Here is a 23,968-nt window from a genome sequence, read left to right on the forward strand (position 1 = left end):
CTCAGTTCTTTCCTGAAGAACCAAACGTCTTCTGAGCATCACTGTTGAAAAGTCAAGAGCTAGGCAGTGCCTCTTAGTTTTGGAGAAACAGATAAATTCCCAAACTCTGTCTGGTATGGTTCCCAGACCATCCCATTTGCTGTTGCCCTAGTGTTGTGATCGAGGCCCCCATCATGATGGATCCAGAAGTTTCTTTGATTTTTCTCACTCATCCATCATCTCTGTTCCACACAAGATAAGAGAGGTGAAATGGTACTGCTTTAAAAGTGATCAACCTGTTTTATCAGAGTAGAGAAAAAAAGTGAATTCGGGCAATTATACTATTCACATAATTATATAGCTAGAACATATTAGGAAGTGTTAGGTGAAGTCATGTAGTTTGCATTTCATTTCATTTTGAACTTGAGTTTCTAGGTACCTTTTTACAGAAATAGGTTACATTGTTTTTGTTTGCCCAATAAAGCAGTGCTTACTGAGAAGGTTTCTTTAGTGGCTGAGTTTTTCCAATCTTGTTCCTTTCCAGTTGTTTAGATCTATCCTATTGAACTTGTGAGTGATTAGCTGAGTTCAGTCTTTCTTAGAATAGGAGACATGTAGGCTCATCTATTTCAAGTTTTAGTTACCTGTATTAAGTTTAATGAGCTCCATTTCAACAAAGAAAAAGTATGGAGATAAGTTAATTGCATACCTGTTTGACTTCAGGCCACCCTCAAAGCACAAATCGCAATGAAGTAAACGGTGAATTATCAGACCTTCCCCCACTCTACAAGATGATAACTCTGTGTGTGTGTGTTTGTGTGTGTGTTTGTGTGTGTGTATGTGTGTGTGTGATGATTAATATGTCTGATTTAAATTTTCAATTTGCTCCAAGTGCCACAATTTTGTTTGTTGTTTTCCTTTTATTTTTAAACGATTGCAAGCCTTTAGTGTTCAGTTAGGACATGAGCATGACAGGTGAAGAAGCTGAAGTTGTCTGTCTTCAGCTTTTCCTGTCTTTGAGTTCTTTTTGAATCACAGCCAGGCAAGGCATTTACAGTAATTAGTTGGCACAAAATCTCTCCATAGAAAACAGCAGCAATTCAGTAGCAGTATGGGGTTTTAACTACAAAGGCAACATTTTCATAAGTCTTAAGCTAAAGGCATGTTCAAAACATAGTTAATACTCCATTAAGAGGGGACTTGGGAACTCTGATGGGAAATCAACTTAACTCAATTGTAACTTATTTAGTGTGACTTTTTAAGATGATTCTTTCTAATAGTATTGGTTTTCCTCATTGCAAAAAATTAAAATGTAAATTAACTTACATCCATCCGGTTTTCTTTCACAAGATTTGGCTGTGTATATGTTTTACTAAAAAAACGGATTTTTAAACTTATTATAGGAAATTGGAAAACAGAACTGGCTTTCTTCTTCTCAGAATGTGATGAGTACATTTAAACTGACTACTAATTCATAAGGGCATGTGAGATTCATTCATTCAGTCAATAAATATTTATTGCATGCCAGGCACTGTTCTAGTCACTGGGGACATGGCAATAAACAAAGCAGACAAAGTTCTGTCTCTCATGGAGCTTACATTCTAGTTTGGGGAAACAAACAATGAATAAATAAGTAAAAAATCTAGTGTAGGGGATGGTGAAATGCTATGAAGAAAAAACAAACAAGGAAAGCAGGCAGGGTTGGGGGGATTTACCTAGGATAGAAGGTGACACTAGAGCAGGGACCTGAAGGAAATGAGGGAACAAGCCAGGTAGATATCTGGGGAAGAAGATTCTAGACCAAAAAAAAAAGTATGTGTAAATGTCCTGAAGTGGGAACACGCCTGTGATGTTTACAGAGAAATCTGACAAAAAGTATGCATATATGAGTACCTGTAAAAGAGAGAGATTTCCTGGGCCTGAAATGCCCTTGCAGATTCCAAGGACTCACTCAGCCCAAGTCTTGAGAGAATCCTTGCCACTGTCCTCAACCTGGGTTAATAACAGGTTTATAGCAGTGATGACCCTGGTTCTAGCTCCGTTATTGCTACCAACTTCAACCTCCACATGTATTTGAATTTAACACTTTTGGAGTCAGTTCCCAGGCTTGGTGCCTTTCCTATCTGGCGGAGCAAAAGGCTAGGATGAGGGATCTGACATCTATTTAACCATCCACAGCCCCATTAAATTAGCCATGAGAACTAGGGCTCAGTTAGTTAACCTGAGGGACTGAGAGGGTTAGGGCTGAAATTTGAATTCTCTCACAGAGCATTCGCATCACACACAATGCACAGGTAAGCCTAGCCTGACATCTCAGAGATGTAAATCTTTTTTTAATCAGAAATTGTGACTAAAGCCAAGCAAAAAAACTAGAAGTATACCTTGCAGTGAAGTGAAAACTAATATTTGAAGTGAAACTAATATTTGAAAGTCTGGATTTTTTTCAAAAGCTAAAACTAGAGATTTATAAAAAGAATTTATCCCACACCATTTTTAAATAGCAAGTTTTCTCCACTTTCATTGCCAAAGTGAAGCATATCTTCTCTGAAGAGAAAATATTAAAACACAAATTGAAAAACAGGCACATGGTAGTTCAGTAATTTTATCACCGAATACACAGAACATAATGTACACTTGGTCTCTTTAAATTAGCATGCTCAGCCCAAAATATGTGAGTTCACGATAAAAACTTACAGAAATACTATTAAGTAGAAAACTCTTAGAACAATAGCAGCAAATGACATTGTTTTCTTCATAATTACCATACCTGAAACTGTAAAGACATGACTCCAACCACTGTTTTTAAACCATTTCTTGGTTCATACTAATAGTGAAAAAGGACTTCCCTGTTAACATTTCTACTGTGGTTCTGTTCAAAGTGAGTAAGAAAACTCTAAAGTGTGATTCATCTTTAGTAAACCTATTTTTCCCATCAGAAAATAAAACCATTTATTACCAAAGATCAAATCTTTCCATTTTTATTTATTTATTTATTGTCATTGCCTTTTCTAAAAATTCTCCAGCTCTATCATTTTCAAATCCAATCTGATAACTTAGATTAAAGAACTGTGTGCCAAGAGGCTGTGCATGTGCCACATGTGCCAGTATAAATTCAACAGTTCTTCATCACTCAAACACTGTTGGGTTTGGCCTTCATTGGATTAATTAAATATAGGGAGTAGAAGCCCACTTAAAAAAATCAACCAAAGTACAATATTTTCTGTCTGGAATCATAGTATTCTTATCCCTCTTCACATTACAAAATAATAATAATAATAATAAAGAAGATCTCTTTATGTACATAAAAGTAGGAGGTGGAATGCTGTACATTTCATTTCACGCTAAAATAGTCTGAAACAGAAAAATGGTGGAAATTCAGAGGCTCTCAAATTTTATAGCACCTCATCCCTGGGTAGCGGGTTTACATTTGTGTTAAATGTTCTCTTCCTTCTCAGGTCATGGCACAGTTTAATTTTTATATATAATTTATCTATCTGGCAATAATAATTATAGCTAAGATTACATGTCAGAATACTAAGTGCCAAGGACAAGCAGAAAAAAAGACACACTTGGACCATGTCCTCATGTAGATTATAGTATTAGGGACAGACAATTGTAATCGTTATCTCCATTTTATAGTTAAAGATTCAGAACCTTAGAAAGGCAGTGACTTGCCTGAGGCCAACCAGCAATGGGACTAGAACTGGGTCCATCTGCCTCTAAACCCTAGACTCCTGTAACATCTGAATAAATGGAAGCAATGAACAATTGTAAAGGCAGCAGTAGAACCATCCTTCAAGGTCCCCAGGCATACTCCAGTTGAGCCACACTGGAGATAGAATAATGTCCATAGTCATTCCAGGGTCAGGCCTTGCAGGGTATCTTGAGAACTTTGATGCTGTCTCAAAAGACAGACTCCAAAATACTTTTCCATGTCGATAGACCTCCAGGGTAAACAGGCAGCTGAACCCAGAAAGCTCTGGAGCTCTGAGCCCTAAGCCCCTAACGTCTCTATAAGGAAAGCTTTCACCAGGGCTTTTTCTGCCTGCCGTCTTCTGGAAAACTTCCACCCGATGCTGCCCAGCCTCTTGCTTGGCACATGACAAGAATCCGGTCATTCCCTTCCAATCTCCCCCCTTCAGAAGTTTCTTGGGGCTCATCCCCCATACCCTAATGAATGCTAACATCCCTTTTTTCACAGTATCATCTCTTTTCGTATGGATGTGCTCTCAGCATCTCACTTCAGATCTCCACGCAGACAATAAAGAGACCAAATGTGCAAATCTGAAATACACGGAACAGAAAAGCCCCCTATAGGATCTGACTGGAATGAGCTGCTAAACAACCCTTCATAGTACTGAAATAGTTTTGACATCAATGGACCTTATTTCCAGACATGTTCTTTCTTGGTGAGGGAAGACTTCCTTATTTTTTTTTGAAATCATATCATGAAGACTACATTGAATTCCTATCACAGGTAGTAAGAAAAGCAAATCAGTTTGCTTTGCATTGCTTTGAAGGTATTCCATTGGTCAAAATGACTAAATATGACCAGAATTCATCAAAGACAATGTCTACATCTTTCTAAACTAAGAGGAAAACAGCACTAAATAGAAACTAAGTGGCTGTTTCATGAGTAAGAGACAGTGTTTTAATGGTTTTAAAAATGCTAACTCTCCCTCCCCCCTCTACCACCCACCACCCGCCACTCTAAACCCCCATTTAACCAAGGGGAATGATTTGCCAACTGATTTCTTCTCCACTTCAAAAGTCCTTCGATATCACACTTCACTTAACCGCAATGTTCAGGTGAGTGAGAGAGGAGTAAAATTGGAAGCAGATTTTAAGGCTCACAGAATTCACTCACTTTTTATTTTCCTATCCTAACCGCTCAATCAAGTCAATAAATACATAGTAAGTGTGAATTTTGGTCATGTCACTATAAGATTTAGCATGCCACAGTGATATTTGTTAACTTCGTTTCAGAGTCTCAAAATGACGTTATTTGGTCTAGCCATTCAAGAAAGATTGGCATGGGTGGCCTCGCAGGGGCCTGAGGTGGCCGGCTGAGGACGAGGTGGTCCTTTTCCTATCCAGAGCAGTGGTGTTGAGCAGGTGAAGTGGTGCCAGCCGGCTCGCATCTGGATAGGCGTCCGTGTCAGGAGCGGTAGGCTGCAAAGTCGCGTGCTGGGGCATAGGGCTGGTAGTGCTTGCGCGTGAGCCCTGGCCTCCGGGGGGTCATGTTCATGTAGTCACTCTGAAGGACACGGTTCCTGTTATTCTTCATCTGCAGAAAAGAGCAGTGTCAGTGTGAAAGGGCCAGGGGCGTGGAGGGAGATGTAGTGGGAAGAGTTCTAAGACTCTGGGGGCAACTATTCAGACCAGGCACTATCAAATGAAGCTGAACGCACACGAGAATTCATTGAGCATCTTGGACTTGATCATGACTAATCAAGTCTAACAACTTTGGACTCTTCTAAATCAACATGAAAAATCTGAATCAAAGAAAGGATTTTAGAGGCATGCACCCATGTTACTCTCAGTGCAGCCATTCGACCTGAATTTCAAAAACATATCGAACTAACCTGTCTGCTATTGATATGTAAATACTCTTAAAGGCCCTTCCTCCTTTGAAAAGGTAAAATATCCCCACTTCAGCCTTCTGACATTGGTTATTTACTTAACAAGCCTTTTCCCCATAATTGACCAAAGAGGACCTTCAGCTCTTCAGTGTCTGGAGTAATCATAAATCCATAGCAGTGGAGTCCAAATTAATGGGAAGTTATAGTTCTAAGCAACTAGTTATATTCCCATTCCTTTATATGTATTACATGTCTACAAAGCCCATAGAGTCACTCATCTTTATTCCTCAGGCTCAGTTCCTTCTGTATGAATTTCCATCAGGGATGAGGTAAATAGGGCAATATTTAACCTGGAGCAAGAGTTATGCCCCATGGATCTTAGCAAAGTTTTGATTAGGATTTAGGAGCACCTTTTCTGGATCAATGTGGTGGTAAAATTTACACATTTGATAAAAGACCCATAAAAATTCTAAAACTAGAAAACCATCCTGATTTCTGATTTCAGAATTCTCTATTATGGAAAAAGAAATGCCCCTGTTAAGGCACAGAGGCAGGGCATATAAGTAGATACCTTGGGCATGACTGATATGAAAACCTGAATAAATAAGTAAGCAAATGACTTCAGCCCTGGCCTTATTTCCATGCACTCCTACCTAAGCACTTCACAGCTTCCTTGTCAAAGGGGCATGAGTAAGTGTTGAAGAACGGTTGAAAAAACACTAACCTCCACATTACTAAATACGACTAACATGTTTTCTGTCCTCATCTTCTTGAACTCTCAGCAGCTTTTTATTGATTACTCTCTCTTTTTTGAAATGCTCTTCCAGTTTGCCTTCTATGAGATGGTACCATCCAAGTTTTCATCCTGCCTCTCTGGCGACTCTTTTCTGCCTCCTTTGCAAGCTCATCCTTCTCTAACTAGCTACTCAGTGTTATGTTAGAGTTCCTCACAGCTTGGTCCTAGGCCTTCTCCTCTACTCACTACATTCTCTCCCTAAACAATCTTATCAACATTCACAGCTTCAGTTATTACCTATTCACCCAATCTATATCTCTGGACTAGACTTCAAAGTCATTTTAAACTCAGCATATGCAAAACAAAACTCAAGATCGTCCCCTGAAATCTGGTCCTCTCCCAGTGTTTCTCATCTCAGTGAGTGACACTATATATATGCAGTTGCCCAAGCCAGACCTACTAAGCCTCATCCTTGACACCTCTTATCCCCTATCCCAAGGAACATTTGACAATGTCTGAAGATATTATAGGTTGTCACAACTGGAAACAATGCTACTGGCATCTAGTGGGTAGAGACCAGAGATGCTGCTAAATATCCTATGATGTACAGGGCAGCCCCCCGCAACAAAGAACCATCCAACCAAAATATCAGTAATCCCAAGACTAAGAAATCCTAATCTAGAGTCTGATCATGAGAAAGAACGGAATGGAATGGAAGCAGTAGATACAAAATGTATCACCAAATTAGAATGAATATTGTTAGGCTGCTTGACTCCTCCTTGCTCATACCCAAGAATAGCTGATGATTTGAGCCTGGGTGACTAGAAGGATGGTGTTCCATCCATAGATACGAGACAAGGCAGTAAAAGAAGTAGATTTGAAAGAAATTATAAATTCAGCTTTGGCCGATAGGGATTTGAGATGATGGATTGCTTATCTAGCTAGAGCTAAGAAGAGGATAGCATTAAACACACATAATTGGGGAATTCATTCAGAGACAGGCAGTCATAGAAACGAAGCAGGTGAATAAAGTTGCTCTTCAAACATCTTGGCTCTATATCGTTTCTATAAATGAAAGACTAGAGTTCTCTTGGGCACAGGGTTTTGGCAGAGCAAGAGTAAGGACATGGAAATGTCTGCCCCTAAATAAATGTGGAAGGCTGCTGACGATACTGTGGGAAGCATTTCCATATTTATTCCAACCCTGAAGACTCCCCTTGCCAGATTCCCAAGGGACAATCTTTGCCTCTGGACACCCAAATAAAACTATAGCCGGTAGATAGGGCCCAATAATGAAGATGGCTTGATTCTGGAATTCTCCAGAGTGCACACAAAGACTATGAAAGATCTGCTGGAATCAGTTCCAAAGCTTACCCTCACACTGTTATCAGATAATGGATTTAGTCATCATCACCCTAACTCTAAACTCAGCAGTGGGATGGAAATGATACATGCATGGCTGGGAACACTATACAGAGCCCACAGTGTCTATGTGCATCTAGTAAATGTATATATATATATATATATATACACACACACACATATATACATACATGTTTGCAGAGCACTCACCGTGTGTCTGTGTGACTGGGTCCTCTACTCTGCCCTTCACTATTCAATACCTGCTAAAGATGTGTGATTTCCGGACCACTCCTCCTTTGCCCTTCCCTTTATCACAGCCCTTACCCACTTGTTTCCTAGGAGCAGCAGCAAAACACGATGCCTACATAAGACAATTGACTTATCGACAGGGTCTTCAAGAGCCCATTGGATTTAAAGGCAGACACTACCTGAACACACACTATCCACATTCCTCACATTGTGATTTATAATGGAGAAGACAATGGTTTTTAAAAGGCTCCTGTAGACTAAGAAAGGGAACAGGCTTACCAGCTCAACTGAGTGAAGGGAAGATTGAGTGAGAGTAACAGGTGCAGGTCTGTGGCAGCCTGGCAGAGGGGAGTGCTTTATTTATTCAAATGTCAGCAATAGGTCAAGAACTGAGATAGAATCTACAGCTGCTCCCAGAAACCTCCTCAGCCTAGAACGGCCTATTGTAGCATATCACAAGCCCTCAGGAAGTTCCGGAAAACAGCAACCTACACCAAAACACAGTGCAGATCAGCCCAAAATAGGATCCCAGAAAAGTACCCCAGGAAATGGCTAAAGTGTAGGGATCCCTAAGGGCTGGCTGTCTAGCTCAGCAAGATACTGGTTCCTTAAATAGTAACAGCAGGAGGAAAAGATGAACCCAGGGTAAAAATGCTGTGTTAGTCTAGATATGTATAGATATACATATTTATTTATATAGGTATATATTTATTGCGTACCCTTTTGGTCAGAGAGTACAAAGACCTAGGGTTGAGATGCAAATAAAGGGTAGCTATTGGATAACAAAATTGACTACAAGAAGCCACAGATGATAAGATATGCCAAGCACTGGAACTTTCCAATTTATGGGGAATGTGTGAGACAGAATAAAATCAAAATAAGTTTTCTAAGACAAAACAAGATGAACCTCACTAGGAATTAGTAGTACTGCCAAAGAAAAACCCATAGTGCCTATGTTATCTATGAGTTGAAAGTAAACTATTAAAACTTCTTGAAAATAAGAAGCTACTTTTGTCCCTTTGGATGATTTGAGTCACTTAGCAAATTAGTGCCTGATTAAAGTGACTGATACTCTAATGCATATTTACAATAAGTTTTAAATGATGAGCTGTACCCTTCTGGCCACTGAAAGTTAAAGCAGTTCCCCACAGTACTTCGTGCAAAGCTACTAAATTATATTGACCTACGTCAGCAGATGACAGGGGAGTACCTGTCCTAGATGAGTATCCAAAAAGCCAGAGCACCTGGTTTTTAAATTAAGTTGAGATTCCTGATGGGGTCAGGAAGAAAACAAGAACTAAGATTCTAAATTCTAAAATCATTGGTAAACACCACAGTCGTTTAGAGCTGCGAGGTTCTTTGGATGAAGACACCAACATCCAGAAAGATGAAGGACATTAGAGGAAGCTAACATTAGAGGAAGAACTTGGGCAGTATTTCAATACCCAAAAGGCCCCATCGGGTTTGGACAATTTGAAAAAGGCAAAGCAGGCAAATTCTCAAGATGGTATCCAGCATAAAGAATTTCCGGTAACAAGGAGCCACTTTGTTCCTTACCCTGCAGAAGGGAGAGATTAGGCAACAGGCAGCATGACCAACGACATTATGGCCAGAAGACCGTAAGGTCTTCTGAAAAAGGAGAAGCAAACTTTGGCCATAGGCCAACAAGAGTTTAAAAGGATCCCAGACTGGATCTATCATTGGCATGACTGTAAACCCAGGACTGCCCACCTCTTCTTAGCACCAAGACTATAATAAATAGGATGGCTTCCGGAAATCACTAACCCATGTATGGATTAGTTAAATGTACGCCTTAAAGATGAGCTCTAGGCAGCTACTTCATTCATGTTCACTTAAGTCCATAGTTTGTCCTCTATGGAGGTTATGAATTTATTCAATAAGCATCCATTAAGCATTAAATGTACTTAACATCAGATGGATGTTGAATATGAAGAGAAATAGTCCTTTATCCTTGAGGAGCATACATTTCATGTTGAAGGAATGACTCAAACATGCATCTAACTTTTAGAAAAAAATTCAAAGACAAAATGGAATCAATACATGAGGTATTCTGTACCCCAATGTATATTTAAAAACAGGAAGTTGCTGAGTAAAGGAAAGATCCTTGAGAACGAGGTCCCTTCTTAACAGTAGATATGGTCACCAAGATATGTTCAAACCTTGGCCAAGAATTCAACATTGAAGAAGGAAAAGAAACATACACCAAGTTTATTGCATGAACATTTGCAAAAGTTGGTAAACTCCAATTCAGTGATGAGAGCTCAGAAAAGTTTAATTCTTATTATAGTTTCATAATGACTACGCCATACTTGGCCTCACTAAATTCAGCTGCTTCAGAGGAGATAAAAATATGACTCAGATAGACAGACCTAGTTTCTTTGCTAGGTTTGAATGCATAATTTCAATAGCCAAGTTTCTCATGATTTTTGACCCTGAACCAAAGTTGTTCGTTGACTTCAGTTGCCTAGATTTCCAAGTCGCTTAGATTTTTAAACATATGTATACATCAAAACTATTTTATATGTCATAATGATTTTGCAAAATGGGGAGAAGAAAGGGAACTGCCCTAATTTAACCATTTAGCTTCTTATTCTTCCTTGCCATGCAACTGGTGCCTTCTGGAAAATAGAACTCCCATCAGATTTTTATCCCAGATAAAGTTGGACAGGCTAAAAAAAGAACCAACTTAAACCTAGAAAGGAAAAAGAAAATAATGATAATCACATGTTAAATACATGACAAACCACACAGGTAACATTCTTGAATATGATCAGATCACATGTGCAGTACAAAAGTTAAATAAAAGCGCTGCCATTTCTCTTACCCAGCAAGTAGAAAGAGCCACTGTTACTACCACGCTATAGAAAGCCAAGACTCCAATAACCACCACCAGTGCCAAAAATGGCTTAGATGAGTCAGGCAACTGGGTAGCTGGACAAAGATGATTCTCTGAAAAATAAAAAGAGTGTATTAAATTATATGGGAATGGCACTTGAGTACATTTCCTTCCTCCTGAACATTATGGAAGAATGTGAGAAGGATCAAAATATGCAAAATGTCACTAGCTTAGAATGTGTAGGCTTTCTCTTTGGTCTATCCTCTTTGGAATTTATCCAATCCCCTCCCCCCACACACACACACACACACTGATCATGACCTAGTTTTCAAGACTACAGTTGAAAACCATTACTTTAGAGTGATACGCTACTAGAGTTGCTTGTTACCTTTCACATGGATAATAGTTCCGTTGCTCTTCTCATTGTCTATGTAAGGAGGAGGATACATGATCTCTATTTTGCAGAAATAAATATCCGTTTGGTTAACATACAAATTCCAGAGGCAGAATGTCACTGTTTCATTGTCCAATTTCCCATCACAGTTGAATCCTGTATTTGATTGAAAATGAAGCTGATGGGAGTAGTTTCCATGCACAACACAGACTTCCACAGCACTATCTACTCCCTTATAAAGGGATGCCCGGAACTCCTTTGAGAAGAGATCGTAGGTATACTTGCAGCTGAGGTTGACCGCATTGTTGTTCACCACAAGCATGGGTGACTGTTTCACCAAAATCTTGTTATCTGGAGAAGGAAAAATCATTTGCTTAGAACAAGGGTGTAAGGATTTTTTTTCTGAAATCAAGACATATTAATTAACAAAATAAATATCCCCAGAAAAGGCTTTCTCTTGACAGAGGAAGATGCAGGAGCTCTTTGGGAAATAATTATACCAAGAGTTTAAAATTTTATGGTTTGATATTATACTCATCTTCCTTTGAATGGAATGATGGAGCATGGTTTCACTTGGAAGGCAGTAGTGACCTTCTGTTGGCATTGAGCACCACAGTTACGCATTTGGAATTTTTGAATCTGTACTGAGATTCCTAGGATGTTGATCGTGCTTAATTGTGTTAGTTTCCTGACTGAGTGGTACACTTGGAAATGGTTTTTAACATGTGGCATAGATACATAAATAGATTTGTTTTTAAGTTGTGATACAGGCTTTTGTGAAGGAATTAAAATGTTTTGAAACATTTTGACTTTGTTTATTTGCCATTCCAAGAGTAGGATAAAGAGATAAGAGAAAACATAACTCAAAGAGCTTAATTTATCTTCCACAGCAAATTCTGAGAACACCCTTCTCAAGAAATTTGCTATGTGTTCCTTTAAATACCAGAAGATGTAAGAAACCCACAAGAGTTCTCTCTCTAGTCCATCTTATACCTATATGCTAGCCCAGTAAATGATCAAAGAATCTGGAAACCATCTAACTCAATCTCTTCATTTTTAAAGCAAAGTGCCTGAAGCTAGGCCATAAACTACAAGAGAGAAAGAACACATCTATTGTATCTTTTTCCCCACTATATCCCCATTGTCTGGTACATGAATATATATATATATGACTGTATGAGGCCTAAAATCACTGAGCAGATGGTGAGCAAAGCTAGGACTAAAATCCAAGTCAACTACAACAATCTGAGAAATAGACCACTTAAAAGCATTGAGAACCAACTTTGCAACCAAGACTCTCCAAAATTTATCTAAAACAATAAATCACTCTGTATCTTTGATTCAGATTTTATTACTTTTTGTTATAATTTGGGGGTACACTAATAATTATCTACCTACTTACATTTTTTAAAACATTTTACAATTTTTTTTAAAGCAACACTGCACATACTCATACTGAAGAGACAAAATCAGAATCTACTAAAATGAAATTTACAATTTAACCTGGATTTGAATTCATGTACTCAGATGTTTTGGGGAAAAGGAGGCTGCATAGAATTAAATCACTAATAGGTTTTCATCTCCTATATAGTTATCAATGCTGGGTATACATCAAGAACTTTAAAAACAAACAAACAAACAAAAATAAAAAAACCTCAGGTCCCATTTCCAGAAATTCTGATTTAATTGGTCTGCGCTGTGGGGGATAGGATATTTGTATTGTTTCTTTTAATTTTTTTATAACAACTTTATTGAGATATAATTCATATACCATAAAGCTCACTCTATTTTTTTTTTTAGTTCACCCTTTTAAAGTGTACAATTCAGTGGTTTTAGTATATTCACAAAGTTGTGAATAGATCGCCACTATCTGATTCCAGAATATTTTTATTATCTCCACTAAAGAAACCCCATACCTACCAACAAGCACTCCCCATTTCTCCCTCCCTCTGGTCCCTGGCAATCACTAATATATTTTCTGTCTCTCTGGATTTGCTTATTCTAGATATTTCATATAAATGAAATCATATAATATGTGGCCTTTTTTGTCTAACTTCTTTCAATTAACATAATGTTTTCAAGGCTCATTTATGTTGTGACATGTATCAGAACTTCATTTCTCTTTATGACTGAAGCATATTTCATTGTATGGATATACTACATTTTGTTTTCCATTCATCAACTGCTTCCACTTTGGGGCTATTATAAATAATGCTGCTATGAACAATTGTGTACAGTTTTTTATGTGGACATGTGTTTTCAATTCTCTTGGATACAACCTGAAGTGGAATTGCTGGGTCACATGGTAACTCTATGTTTAACTTTTTGAGGAACTCACAAACTATTTTCAGCAACTGCACCATTTTACATTCCCACCAGCAATGTATAAGGGTTCCAATTTCTCCACATCCTTGTCAACGCTTGTTATTGTCCATCTTTTTTATTTTAGCCATCCCAGTGTATGTAAAGTAGTATCTCATTGTAGTTTGATTTGCATCTCTCTAATGACTAATAATGTTGAACATTTTTTTCATGTGCTTATTATCCATTTGTATATCCTTTTTAGAGAAATGTCTATTCAGGTAATTTGCCCACTTAACTGGGTTGTCTTTTTATTGTTGAATTATCAGAGTTCTTTACATATTTTTGAATTAAGTTCCTCATTGGATATGTGGTTTGTAAGTATTTTCTCCCATTCTGTGGGTCATCTTGTTATTGTCTTTAAAATTCCGCTAGTTGATTCTAATATTTAGTTACATTTGAAAACCACTATAGCCTGATAGATTTCTCAGGCTAAAAGCATATTAGAATCATGAGGCGAACTTTTAAAAATCCTCAATTCCCAGGCCAATTAAAACAATTTCTGTATAGAATCTAGATATCGGTATTTTCAAAGTTTCTCAGGAAATTCTAATTTGAAATCAAGTTTGAACCCCAGTGGCTTAACAAATGAAAACGCATTTCTTATCATCAATTCAGAGGCCTCCACAGGCTTTTCCAACCTCATTTCCTCAAACCAAAACTCTCCCACTTAGCTGGTCCATTTAAGTCAACATCCAGGAACACATTGTGGCATTCCTCTCTCCATACTTCAGTAACTCCTAGAGTGTCTCTCCTTTCTCAGGTCTCAGAACAGTTAGTGTCTGTATCACACATTTGCCATTGGTCAGGTTCTACATATTGAACACCTCTTAGTTCCTATGCTTCAATTTGTGTAGCTTTTGATTTGTGTGTATTTTCTTTAGAACCCTAGTTTCCAAATCTCTTGAGAGCAAGGACCATTTGTTATGTTTCTTTGTATAACACTGTACAAATAATAGGATCTCATTAAATAATCAGGAAGTGAAAGATGGTGATCTGACTATATCAGTTTTATCAGCAGCTGGGGCTGACTACCATCTCATTCAATCCTTATTCAAAATTTGTGTCTCAACAGTAACTTTAGCTTTGTTTATTATTCAGTCAACAAATATCCACTAAAAGCACTAAAAAGTAAACATGTAAAGAATCACAAAGTTCAACAAGTTTTGATAGGAAAATCTAACTTATTTTTTGGTTCGTTCTATTTTACTTGGCCTTCTTCTATGTTTACTTGGAAGGAATCATTGGGCCAATTCTGATTGGAAGAACCAACCCCAGCAAGAAATGCCAGTATCTACCCTCTTTTTCTGGGAGTTCAGGTTAGGTCTTTGTATTTCTGTTTACTGAGCACTCCAAGAATTGTGGTTCTGTTACTAATTACTTGGGTTCTGTTATAATGGGCATTCAAATTCTTCCTGATCTGACCTTTGAAAGCTGATATAAGAAAAAGATGAGAATAAGACTTCCTTACAGAGATTTAAAAAAAAAAAAAAAAAGTGAAGGAGGAAGGGAGCTTGGGCAGGGAAATTGAGTAGGGCTGGGGAGAAACCTTGGATGGTGACCCAGTTTGGCTTCCTTCTCCTAGCACCCACAATGAGGTGGAGGAAGGGAAGGGAGAAGGAGGGAAAAAGGAAGAGAAGCTCTAGCATCTATACTCTAGTGGTTTGCTTAATATGCCTTGTCTAGTTCAGGCTTTGACACCTTCCCAAGATGCATATGGGAAAAATTGATTTCCCAAAGAGGAACAAAGCTCAGTTTCTGTCCTTGGGCAGTTCACAATCTGGTGCGAAAGAAAGATACAAAAACAGACAGCTACTAAAAAACAGTAATAGCACAGTGATCTGCACAGTGCTTCTGGGGGCAATTGGGGGACCAACTAAGGAATTTTGGAGGAGGTGACTGCTGACCTAAGTCTTACAAGGTTTTATTGAGTAAAAGTTAGCTTAATTAAAATGAGTCTCTGTGTTAGAGGGTGGGGTGCGGTAGGAGAGTGTGTATTGGTGTAGGGAGTGAGGTAGAGGACTGTGAGGAAGATGAGACAAAGAGGGAAAAAGAACAGTCTAGGAAGAGGAAACTAGAAAGTGAAAAAGATTATGACGGATGTAGGGAATTACAGTTATCTCCATTGTGCTGGACCAAGTGTTGTATAAGACGAGATTGGCAAAGCAAGCATAGTTCATACCTTGGGATCTCTCCTGTAGGTGATGTGGCCCTATTGGAGGATTTTAAGCAGAAAAATGATCTATGCAACTTTTCGTTTTATATAGATCACTTTAGCCAAAACGTAGAAAGTAAATTTGAAGGATACAAGCGTGAAAAGACAGAGACAAGTTAGGATACAATTGTAGTAGTCTAGGCAAGAGGTGATAATGTTGGAAAAAACTACAGTTAGAAAAAAGTGAATAAACTTCAGAAATAATTACAGGCTAAATTGGCAAAACTTGGCATTGGCTTAGATGTGGTCAGTGAGGAAGAAGGAAGAATTAAAAATGACTGTCCTCAGGCCACACAGACAAACCAGTAAGTAACATTCTTTTCCTTTTGCCTGAGTCTCTTCTTCATTATTTACATGACTGGAATAGACAGCTCAGAAACTCAGAGGTGAAATTTGGACATTCTTCTAGCCTGAGGGGTCATTGCAAAAAAAACAAACAAAAAATATGAACCACCTCAAAGATTGCTGGAAACACAGTTGACTCCCTGGAGCTTTGTAGTGTAGTGTTTGCTTTTTTCACAAGGGAGAAGTCGTGGTCTTTCTTTCCAAAATTATTTTTCCTTCACAAAGCATAACATAGTAAGATAATTGGAAGACAGATTTTCTTCTGTTCATCATAGGGTATCCAAATTCAAACCTCAGCATTATTAAGACTTATCATATTTTTCCTAAGCCCATTTTAGCTCAGCACTATAAATTGAGAAAATTCTCAAGGAAGAGCAATCCAAGATCCTAATATCTAAGCTAGGGCAGTTACATATTCAGTTTTCTCTTAGTTGGTGGCACATCCAACAATTAAGCAAGGAAGGAAAAGTCCTTTATTTATTATAATTGAACTATAATTGGCATATGACATTATATTAGTTTCAGGTGTACAATATTTGAGTATATTGCAAAATGATCACCACAATAAGTCTAGTTAACATCCATCAACATACACAGTTACAGATTTTTTTTCTTGTGATGAAAACTTACAGGATAAGTCCTTTTTTGTGTGTGACTCTTTGTGCTAATATTCTTGGGGGAAAGAGCTTGAAAATATTGGTTGCAGGGCCATTTGATGAATAAAGAGACATCCAATTTATCTGTCGATGTGTATCCCACTTCTATGTCAACACAGATCATTTTTAAATTAATTGGTCCTTAAAACATAGGTACTATGCTTGGAGTAATTTGTTTAATATGTGCTAGTGTGTGGCTAACAGCCTCCTAGATTAGGGTTCACCCTGAGTTCTGGACTGTCTGACAGAACTTTTGTTTTTTCAACATCCTTTAGCACTTGGTCCTTCCTTGGTTTATGTCAATTATTCAGAGAAAACTAAGTGAGAAACTATCTCATAGAACTTCAAAATCTACATCTGCTTTGAAGAGAAGCTAAATGAAGGAAATTCACTTTTGGTAGTAGAAAAATAACCAGTTGCTCCAAGTGATATTGAATATGTGTGATCAATATGACTTCCAGTAGACACAGTAATTCTGGTTCCTCTTATTTTTTCTTAAAATGGAGCATGTGTGAAAATGCACACTACTTACTCAATGGGAGTGGAGAAATGACATGGATAAGTCAAAGCAACCAACGACCAAAACATCAAATGACATTTGGCTTTGATATGTATTTTGGTTCTCTGAGTTTCAGGGAATCCATAGTACTTCAAATAATTTAAGGACATATTGTAAAATTTAAGGATATATTTAGACTCAGGAGAAACTAGAGAAATATTTAGCTTCCCCATACTAAATTCTGTTTTTCTTTGCTTCCTGGTTCATGCCAGTTGTGTAAAGCATCCTTCTCATGCTCTTAGTAGACCTAGCCTTTTTTCTATAAATATTTGGTTTTCCCTCTTGTGAGTAGTTAGGCAAGCTCTACCTAAGTCAAACTTACTAGGTTAAAAGAGAAACACTGTCAACCCACCAATTGTATTTGCTTATGGTATCAAAAGATTGTCTTGACTGACATTTCTCTGACTAAATTGACAAGTTGTTTTGATGATGAATTTAGTGCTTTGCTTTTCAAAGCCTTTCCTAGCAACTAAACCAGCTAAAGGTGTGGAGACAGGAAGCAGTAACCTCAAACTTCTTTCCCTCACAACTCCTCCTTGACAACAGACACAATGAAGAGTAAGGTTGGAGGTGAGAAGGTACTTATCTGCTACTCATGGGCAAAGCGGTGAGAGCTAAAAGATTTCCCACAGATAATCTGAGAATCTTGTGCTGTAGCTGACTTCTGGAAAATTGAAAGTTGCTTGTGCTTCCATGAGAATGGAGTGGGAGAGGAAGGTTGGTTACAACAAAAAATCTTTTTCTTTTTGCCTATTGTAAATGGATCAATTACTATATTAATAACCAAGTCAACTTTGTGCAAGTAGGGTGGATAACCAACTGTAAGGTATGGTTCCAAGCACTAGAGAAGGAAGGAACCCTGACCCTGAAAGGACCTTCTTCACCAGCTCAATTAATGCTTAAATTTCAAAAGAAGATGAAACCTAAAATGCAATGTGGGAAATATGTTGATTTAAATTGGTAACTATGGCCTATATACAATACAGGTTACAAAGTGTTTTCTCCTATGTTATCTCATATGAACGTCAAATAAATAGGCAGGACATTCATCTTTATGGTCATTTTAGATGAGGAAACTGAGGTTAGTGAGATCAAATGACTTGCCCAATGTTACAAGACAAATAAGTGACCCTTAAGACTTGGCTCATATCTCATGACTTGTAATCTATTGTTCTTTTTTCTCTGCCAGGTTACATCAAAATTTCAACACAATTTCAGTGATTGATTCTAGCTCTTCTCAAAGTTGGACTTGATAGTTGGATGGTACTAAGTGTCTGAAGTGAAATTTAGGGAGAATGCCATTAAGCAGGGGAGTAAATGGAGTAGAAATACACAGGGACAAGATAAATTTGCTCCACCATTTTGCTGGAGTCCCATCCTGCAAAAAGTACTCAGCTAAAAGGAAAGCTGGAGATGATCTAAGCCAATCCCTTATTTTATAGAAGATGCAACTGAAAACAAAACAAGTAAGTTAATTTTTAAACAAGGTCACACAAATAGTGGAAGAGCTAAGATATAATTTATTTATGTGTGATTCTAGGAGAAATGTTTTTAAATCATGAATGACTGAATAGAAAACCAACTTTGTGCATTCAGCAATATTGACTTTATTTCATGGTCATATTTAGGAAAAGTATGTCTCCAAATTTTCTGTGCCTCCAATGCACATACACAAAACATTTTGCTCACAATTTCAGAGACTTCCTGAAGGTCATAGATGGATCCCAGGTAAGACCTACAGACAATATGGTCACATGAAATAGCTCTTATAAATTATTTCAGATCCACAAGCGATAATTATACCTTTGCAGCTCTTCTACTTCAGTTCGCTCGAGTGTACAAAAGGTTTTGATCATGAACATTAATTAGTACATAAAGTCACTTTTCACTCTAAACCTCATTGGGGAAATCCTTAACCTCAGGGTCTTTGTGAATTACATGTATTTGTAATGTTTAATTCGCAATATTCCATCTTTCTTTTTCTTTATCATAGCACCATAGAGAAATAAAATGCTACATAGAGGCTGGTGAAACAGAGAATAGAGTAGGAAGCCCTCAATACTGAAATCTGCATTGGGAAGTTAAGGAAGCAGTAGAAAATATATAATACATGTTTAGTTAGCAAGGCGATTTTCCTTCAGAATTTCTTAAGAACTTTATTAGGTTCCATCCCTGCACATCACAATCAGAGTTTCTTTTACAGTTTAAAAATCAGGTTGGAATATCCTAATCACGTTGTTTCCTTTTTCAGATTCTGACTGAACAGAGTTTAACATGTTAGACAGGAACCAAAGAAAATAAAAGCTTTCTATTTTCAACTTGCTTGCCCTATGGTGTTTGTGAACATTTTGTGAAGGTGACGCTGGTTTCCCTGGCACAAAAGAACACACCCCTCCTGACCACAGAGCTGATGAAGTTACCGTAACTTCCCTCTGAGTACGTTTCCTGCTCAGATCCAGGATACCCTTCAGCATGTGGCCAAGTGACCACTTGCTCCTTTTCAGGCTCTTTAAGAAGGAGGCTGCCCCATAGGCCAATCTAGTATTTGCTCAGGAATCTGTAAGACAAACTGTGTTTTCTGGAAGGAAAGGGAGACTAAGCAGTCAGTGGCCCTGGTAACTCTAGCTGGTGGTTTGGTCTCACACAGACGTGAGAAAGAGAAATATGAAAACACACTCATCAGACTACAGCATCTTTCACCATCCTTTTTGAGCTACTAGGAAGATTTTTTAAAGCTATAAATGACTTATCACAATTTGAATGGCTCCAGACTCTAAAATTCATGTTAAAATGAAAAAAAAAAGTAAGGCAGATTACATTTTTTAAAAAACTGTGGTCATTTTGTCCAGTTTTCTGTTGACTGACATCTTAAAACTCTCCCCATTTTCACAAGGAATAGAGATTTAAGAAAAGCCAAAAAAAAAAAAAAAAAAAGAAAGAAAGAAAGAAACACAACAAACTTTGAAAAAGCGTGGTATCTATATAGGGTGCAAAAAAAATGTACACATTTTAAGAGGTGTATTGCTTTTCAAAGTTGAATTGAGTTACAGTAGCAATGTGTAGTATGAAGTTCGTTAAAAAGATGGCAATAATCAAATGAATGCTAGCATCATTCATTGTATTACAATTTTAATAAGGTTTTTTCCTTTCTTAAAACATACACTTTTTTGGCTCTCTCTCTCTCTCTCTCTCTCTCTCTGTCTCTCTCTCTCCATATATCTATACATATATACACATGTTGTCTCATTCAGGATTCCAGCAGAAAACAGGTGGCACACTCACAATTAAGTTGTCGGAGGAGGGCTTACTTCTAAAAGGACTGTTGGCAAAGGTTTGGAACCGCAAGAGGCAGTGCTAGAGGCTGTAGCTCATAGGAGCAGAGTTATGACCACCCTTAGGTCTAAAGGGGCAAGGGGAGAGTGAGGTTACCAGAACCAGAAGGAAAGAGAGTAATATAGAGGAGGCAACTATAACAGAAGCAGTGACTTCTATTGAGAGAAACAGGCCAAGCAACCAGCCCTGCCCAAGATTATGTATGTCTAACTGTCAGTTATAACAAGAACATTAACTCTTATCGGCAGAAAGCATACGTCTTAAACAAAATCTAAACAGATCTTAGTTTAAACAAGTACAAATGATACAAATGATGACAGGTAACAATATAGAAACAAAAACCTAATTAATAAATATACTAAACAAGCTGCTGTTGGTCAGCACTAACCTAAGCTCCACCTTTTACCCTGATCTGTGTTTCTACATAGGCAGACACTATAGTGTAGAGGACATTTGTCCTTGTCCTTTTAAATGAAAACACTAATTTAAAAAAAATATATGTACCCCTACCCCTATGTTCACTGAAGCACTATTTAGAATACCTGGGATAAGGAAGTAACTGAAATGTCCATTGATAGATGAATGGATAAGGACGATGTGGTTTCTAAAATGAAATATTAATCAGCCATAAAAAAGAATGAAATCTTCCCATTTGCGACAACATGGATGGACCTAGAGAGTATTGCGCTAAGTGAAATAAGTCAGACAGAGAAAGACAAATACCATATGATTTTACTTATATGTGGACTCTGACAAAGCAAAACAAAGGAACAAACAAAACAGAAACAGACTCATAGATACAGAGAGTAAACTATGGTTGCCAAACGGGAGGGAAGTGGGGGGATGGGTGAAAAATGTGAAGAGGAGTCAGAGGTACAAACTTCCAGTTATAAAACAAATAAGTCATGGGGTACAATGTATAGCATAGGGAATATAGTCAATAACATCATAATAATTTAGTACGGTGACAGATGATTACTAGACTTATTGTGGCTATCGCTTGGTAAAGTATGTAAATGTCAGATCATGTTGTATACCTGAAACTAATATAATATTGTATGTCAGCTATAATTTAAATATATATATAGGCACATAATTTAAATATATATATAGGCACAATATATATATTGTGCTACGTGAATCCATCAGAAAGTAACTCAAAGTTCAAATAGTTCAGTAGCAAAAAGTCCCATCTGAACACCTAGATCTAAGTCATTAATTCTTAAGAGAGAAAAATTCTCAAAATGATCAATAAATACTTCCTGAAAAGAAATTTTGATATGTCAGAAAATTGCTCTTTGGTATTCTAACTTCTGCCACAACAAAATCATGCGTTCATTTAGCAGATAAATAATGGGACCTGATGTACTACGTTCTTCGGAGATGGGAAGATGTAAAAGATGAAACCTTTTCCTTCTAAGAGAAATCCTAAGTCCGGTATACAACTAGCTACACTCCAAAGCCATGTATAGTGCATGAGCCCTGTAGAGATTCACTGACAGTCACATGAAAGAGGCCTTGTTTCCAGAAGAGATGTTTCTAGAGGCTTTTGTGGAGGTTGTCCTTTAGCTGGACCAAGAAATCTGGGGCAAATTCAGACAGGCTAACATGAAGGAAAGGACTTTTATTGTAAGAGTTTCCTACAGACTGGCAGAGCACTCCATGTAAATAATAGGGAAGTAGGTGAAGATAGCTGGTACCAATCAGGCAGAGCCTTTATGCCAAGGAAAGGCACATGGATTTTATTATAAAGGCAACGGCAGACATTGAAGACATCTGAGTTGAGAATATGGCAGTAAGTGCCACCTGAAGATAGTATTAGCACAGCAGTGCAGAGTGCATTGGCTTGGAGCAAGGGTAGAATGGAGGCAGAGACCAATTGGAGGTTGTTGCAGTAGCATTGATGTGAGCTCATAGGACCTGAGCTGCAGAGGTGGCAGCTGGGATGGAAAGGATAGACAACGCATTGGTGCTCGGTTGTGCTCGGTGATGGTGAACAAGAATCAAAAATGACACAGTTCCTGCGCTGGGTAAGGGCAATCGTGGAGGTAAGTGTTGACAAAACTAGGTAAGTGAAGAGAAGAAATTTGTTTGGAAAAAAAGCTGTTGGGTTCAGTTTTAGATGTTGGGTTGAGGGATGAGCAAGACATCCTGGAGGAAAATCCCAGGAGTTAGATATGTTGAACTAGAGTTCCAGAGAATCAGAGATTGGTGTGTACATTGGTGTGTCATCTGTATTACCCTGTTTCCCTGAAAATAAGACCTAGCTGGATAATCAGCTCTGATGCGTCTTTTGGAGCAAAAATTAATATAAGACCCAGTAGTATATTATATTTTATTATATTATATCATATCATATCATATCATATCATATCATATTATATTATAATACATTACATTATATTATATAAGACCCGGTCTTATAGTACAATAAGGCTGGATCTTATATTAATTTTTGCTCCAAAAGACACATTAGAGCTGATTGTCCAGCTAGGTATTGTTTTCAGGGAAACACAGTAGGATGACAGTTAATATTAAACCTGCTAAAAACCATTGCCTGCACTATAACCATCCTTACCACTCAGAGACACTGTCCCAGCAATGCAGGGTATAACCACTCTAGGACTGGAAGTTCCTAAACACAAAGCAATGTAACCCAGTCCCTACCTTCAAAGGTCTGCAATCATCCTCTCAGCTCCTTATGGTAGAAGGACAGTCTAAGAGGATAACATAGCAGATTACCTTAATTTATATAAAAGAGGTACCCATACGAAAAGCCACCAAACCATTCCCCAAAATCAAGTTTTATTATCCTAAAAGGATGCCTGTAATCCAAATAATAAGTAACTAGGGCTTTATAGCTTTCTTCATAAATATTATGACAGTAATTTAGCTAAAAGCAATCCCACAGGCATCAAGGGACTTCCTATATTAATATATTGTTTTTTAAATATATATTTTAATCTAGTAACCACATTTGGGAATCATATTTTCCTCCTGAGCCACCATCATTCTGAGTTCTCATTCAAAACAACTTTGTGAAAAAGACAAGAGTACATTTTTCCTTTCTGGTTTCATTCTCTCTAAATCTTACACCTCCGAAGAGCCTGCTCAGGACCTTGGCACATACAGAATCTTCTAGGTAAGTGTCATGGCCTAGAAGTTTGAAAATCATTATTGTGTTGAAGCTTAACATTACATAGGAAGAAAGGGGAGAGAGAGCAAAGACAATACTGTCCCTAAAACTCCTGCTGTCATTTCTCAGCATATTAGTATCTAAGATCCTGGTTTACAACCTCTCCAAGTGATTTCAGAGATGGCTGGTTTGGAGCTGTATTTT

The 23,968-nt window shown here is 37.8% G+C and overlaps 1 protein-coding gene across 1 annotated transcript in view; it reads right to left on the bottom strand.

The window, feature by feature from the left end:
* Window positions 1–4,716: 4,716 nt before the first annotated feature.
* Window positions 4,717–23,968, bottom strand: part of CD28 (CD28 molecule) — a 35,586-nt gene continuing 16,334 nt past the window's right edge. The window contains exons 2-4 of the mRNA XM_033112494.1: window positions 11,154–11,510; window positions 10,754–10,878; window positions 4,717–5,266 (exon numbers count right to left, since the gene is read on the bottom strand). Of these exons, the coding sequence (XP_032968385.1) occupies window positions 5,138–5,266; window positions 10,754–10,878; window positions 11,154–11,510 (611 nt within the window). The 3' untranslated portion in view covers window positions 4,717–5,137. The remainder of the gene's footprint in view (window positions 5,267–10,753; window positions 10,879–11,153; window positions 11,511–23,968) is intronic.

This window comes from Rhinolophus ferrumequinum, chromosome 8 (genome assembly GCF_004115265.2).
Source record: "Rhinolophus ferrumequinum isolate MPI-CBG mRhiFer1 chromosome 8, mRhiFer1_v1.p, whole genome shotgun sequence".
NCBI lineage: Eukaryota > Metazoa > Chordata > Mammalia > Chiroptera > Rhinolophidae > Rhinolophus > Rhinolophus ferrumequinum.